At 31.0% G+C, this 3,734-nt stretch overlaps 1 protein-coding gene across 1 annotated transcript; it reads left to right on the forward strand.

Annotated features, from left to right (window-relative positions):
* The first annotated feature begins 270 nt into the window (after positions 1–270).
* LOC105761387 (DNA polymerase zeta processivity subunit) lies at positions 271–3,089 on the forward strand. Its single transcript, XM_012579184.2, has 5 exons — positions 271–387; positions 475–555; positions 1,145–1,257; positions 1,951–2,140; positions 2,260–3,089. The coding sequence occupies exons 1-5, from the start codon at positions 318–320 to the stop codon at positions 2,460–2,462; spliced, it is 657 nt and encodes a 218-aa protein (XP_012434638.1). The 5' UTR covers positions 271–317; the 3' UTR covers positions 2,463–3,089.
* The last annotated feature ends 645 nt before the right edge of the window (positions 3,090–3,734 follow it).

Below are 3,734 nucleotides of genomic sequence, written 5' to 3' on the forward strand. Positions count from 1 at the left end.
AAAACAAGAGTTATACAATATTTAAACAATAATAACAAAATAATAACAATATAATAGTGAAATGACAGCAAAACAACAACAAAACAGTAAAAAAAGCAACGGTTTTTTTTTTTTACAAATTCTAACCGGGCTTGGATAAAAATCAAGATATATATGTCATGTGATCTTATGTATTAAAAAGATAAACCAGGTCGTGTGGGACTTAATTATTCATAATTAAAATTTTTATAGTAAAAAATCAAAATATTAAAAAGTTTAAGGTAGCTTCCGTAATTTTCCCTTCCTCTTCAAAATGGCTCATAAACACAGAATTTAAAATGCCAAATAGCAAGCCCACGACTCCATTTTCTGGAGAAATGGAACGCAAAGATAATCAATCTCCTCAAGGTACGCATTTTCTCGCTTTTTATTTGATTTTTTTTTATTTTCTATACTATTTTTAAGCGAATTTATTTTATATTTATTTAATTATAGGTGAAGTTGCTGGGATTTTGGTTGAATTCTTGGAGGTAGCTATCACTTCAGTCGTTTACCTCAAAGGAATTTATCCTTCCGGTATATTGCAATATGTTCCTTTTATTTCTCGTAGAAGTTTAGGGCTTTTATATGCATTTTTTATTCCTTAACCAAATTCAACTTATAAATTTGTGCTTGGGAATTCTTTTGCTGAAGATTAGACTGAATGGGTATTTAGTTAATTAGCAAAGAGTGAAAAATGGTGCAATTGGGATTGTTAGCATTTGTCTAAATTTTATATTATTATGAATTTTGCTATCAAACGCTCAAAGTCACTGAAACGAGTGTGAGTGTGAGATACGAGTATGTCTTGACGGTTTCTATAAGTAGTATTGAACCAACCTTAAAAGAGTGTTCTAGAAGTACTCTTGCAAAACCCTGTTATTATTAATTTTCAAGTTAATTTTGTGTACTTTATCCATTACTTGTAGTGTAGGTTTTGTAACTTAGAGTTGAAGGAAATTTATAGATTTTTATTGATTACTGTGTTTAAATTCGAAACTGAAAGTGTCAATTTCTAATGGTTGAAGCCTTTTACGGTGTTACCACGTTCTATACATATTCGTTGTCTGGGTTTATTTTTATGTTAATTTCATGTCAGTAACTCGTGTTCGATGTTTTGTTGAAGGTGCTTTCGAGAGAAGAAGGTATATGAATGTTGTCGTACAAAGGGCTCGACATCCCCAGCTAAGAGAATATATCCATTCCGCTGTTTCGGGACTTCTTCCTTCCATCCAAAAGGTTGGTTTGATTCATTAGATGTTGTTTGACTAGTGTTTTTTTAGCGTATTCGGATGTCTATAATGTTTTGTGATGATCTGATCTGATTTATTTAGATGTGAAAATGTGTGTTCTATGTTGCATATTATGTTCTAGTGTTGTGATGATGATATTCTTTGGTAGTGTCCGTCATATTGATCAAAACGAAGAGAGATTTACTACTTTAATAACATGATTGATTCACTAAAAGATCGAACTGACTTGAAAATTTTAGTTCTTATTATCTTTTTGAGAGCCAAAACGAACCCAAAATATTGCTGTTATATGAACCAAACAAACATTAGTCTAAGTGAACTTACGTATTAACTCGATGATTCATAGCTATTCTCCTTCGACTCTACATTTTTCTTGAAGTACTCGTGTCTAATATATATATCCATATCTAACATTTGCACTTAATTCCAAGTAAAATAGCTTTATAGCATAGAAAACTAAGGACTAGAAATAATACTTTGAGCTATGTGATAAAATTTATTGATCTGGAGATGATTTTCTCCAACTTCTACTTTACATTAGTAAAGGAAGTTTTTTTATCGATGGCATTGATTATATTTAATTCTCGGAAACCCTCTGTGCAGCTTTAAAAATGGATTCTGATGAAATATAGCTTCAACATAAATACTTGACATGTGAAATGCTCGTCTTTATAAATAGGGTTTGGTGGAGAGAGTCGCAGTTACTTTTTTCAACACAGACAACATTCCCATGGAGAGGTTTATCTTCAAACTAATGGTTAATCAATCTTTTGGCTCAAAAGTGGAAGAAAGCGATCTAGAATTCTCTCTTCGATCATTCTTGATCAAACTTTCGGTTTCCCAACCCCTTACAACAGTTCTTCCCCGTGGTAAGTTTAATTAAGCCTAGTTAATCGGATCTTAACATGTTCACTTCATGGAAGCAAGAATTTGGCTTCCATGTTACAGTCTTACTACATAATTTGCCTATGTTGCGACTTATTAACAGATTGCAGATGGGAGATCATGGCTTACTTCCGGTCGCTCCCTCAGGTTAGTACGAGCAAGGATGCGGAAATGTGGATCCCAACTGACACAAAACAATGGCAACAACCTCCATTAATAACACCGATCAAGTCGATGAACAGTGAACCTCTGGGTTTGCAGTTATACTTGGAACACCCTAGCCCAGCTGAACAGGTTTCTGGGTAAACTGGTGTGAGTTTTGGGACATTATGTTGTTTATGTTAATATACACTTCAAAAATGGAGTGGGGTGACCTCAAAACTTTTGGAATGAGGAAGAAGTAGGTAAACTACCATGGAGGTCCCTATACTAGGAGTGAGATTGTATTTTACTTTCTCTACTCAAAAAATGGACAAATTAGTTCAGTACGTTAAATTATAGAGGAGATTGATCTTTTTGTTAAAAATTCCTTCCATTTCTACAATTACAAATTTGTCCATATACATCAACATGAGCTATATATGGTACATCATGTGTCACTGTCTGATTATTTCGTCAATTAAGTCAATTTTTAACAATATAATGGAAGGAATTTTTAACAGAAATGACTAATTTATTTTTTAATTTAATGTACGGGGGCTAGATTGCTCATTTTTTGAGTAAAGGGGACAAAATACAATTTAACTTTTAGTACAGGAGCCTCCATAATACTAATACTTTTATCGAAGAAGAATGGGCTTTTAAGAATGGAAATGAGGTGGTCAACATATGTTATCTTTTAAGAGAGATTGACAATAGGGCTGTAAATGTAGATAGTGATCTATAATGTACCATTTTATTTACATTAATAAATAGTTTGATTTCATATGTGTATATATATGAAGTTTAGAATTATAATTATAAATAATACATGTCTGAATTAACTATATTAAAATCATAATATAAAACATAATTGGACTAAAGAGTCGGAATAAATTTAGATCTAAACCAATAAAACTTTTTATATGATGAAATTTAAACTTCAAAATAAAAATAACATATAATGAGACTTGAAATTGAAATATCAGGTTTAAACTTAGTCAATCAAAATCTCGTAGAATGGTGTTTTTGTCCATGATGCATTTTACTCTTTTAAGGATGTTTGGATCACGGAATTTGCTCTAAAAACATAACAAATAACATACTTTAATAAAAAAATATATTTTTGAAAGTCCTAAATGCTTATTGCTTGTCAGTTTCAATTTATTTATATGGAAAATGAGATACAAAATTGATTTATTGAATAGAAAAATACATTTATTTATCAGTAAATAAAAATGCTATAAGCTTCAATCATTTTATATCTTTTTATAGTAAACAATAATAATAATAAAAAAAACTTAAGTTGCTGCCACTCGAGCCCCAGCTTGACAATTACAGACTAATTTGAGGGTTTTTTATAAATAAAAACCAAAGCATAAATGTCTGTTTTACCCTCTCCAAATCTGTTGAATTTATCAGAAAATTCACCCAAAGTCA

Source organism: Gossypium raimondii, chromosome 11 (assembly GCF_025698545.1).
Source record: "Gossypium raimondii isolate GPD5lz chromosome 11, ASM2569854v1, whole genome shotgun sequence".
Lineage (NCBI taxonomy): Eukaryota > Viridiplantae > Streptophyta > Magnoliopsida > Malvales > Malvaceae > Gossypium > Gossypium raimondii.

Coding starts and splice junctions, on each gene's coding strand:
- LOC105761387 (XM_012579184.2), top strand. CDS start 318: ATGCCAAATAGCAAGCCCACGACTCCATTTTCTGGAGAAATGGAACGC. Junction 1,258..1,950: donor TTCTTCCTTCCATCCAAAAG/GTTGGTTTGATT, acceptor CTTTATAAATAG/GGTTTGGTGGAGAGAGTCGC. Junction 2,141..2,259: donor TACAACAGTTCTTCCCCGTG/GTAAGTTTAATT, acceptor ACTTATTAACAG/ATTGCAGATGGGAGATCATG.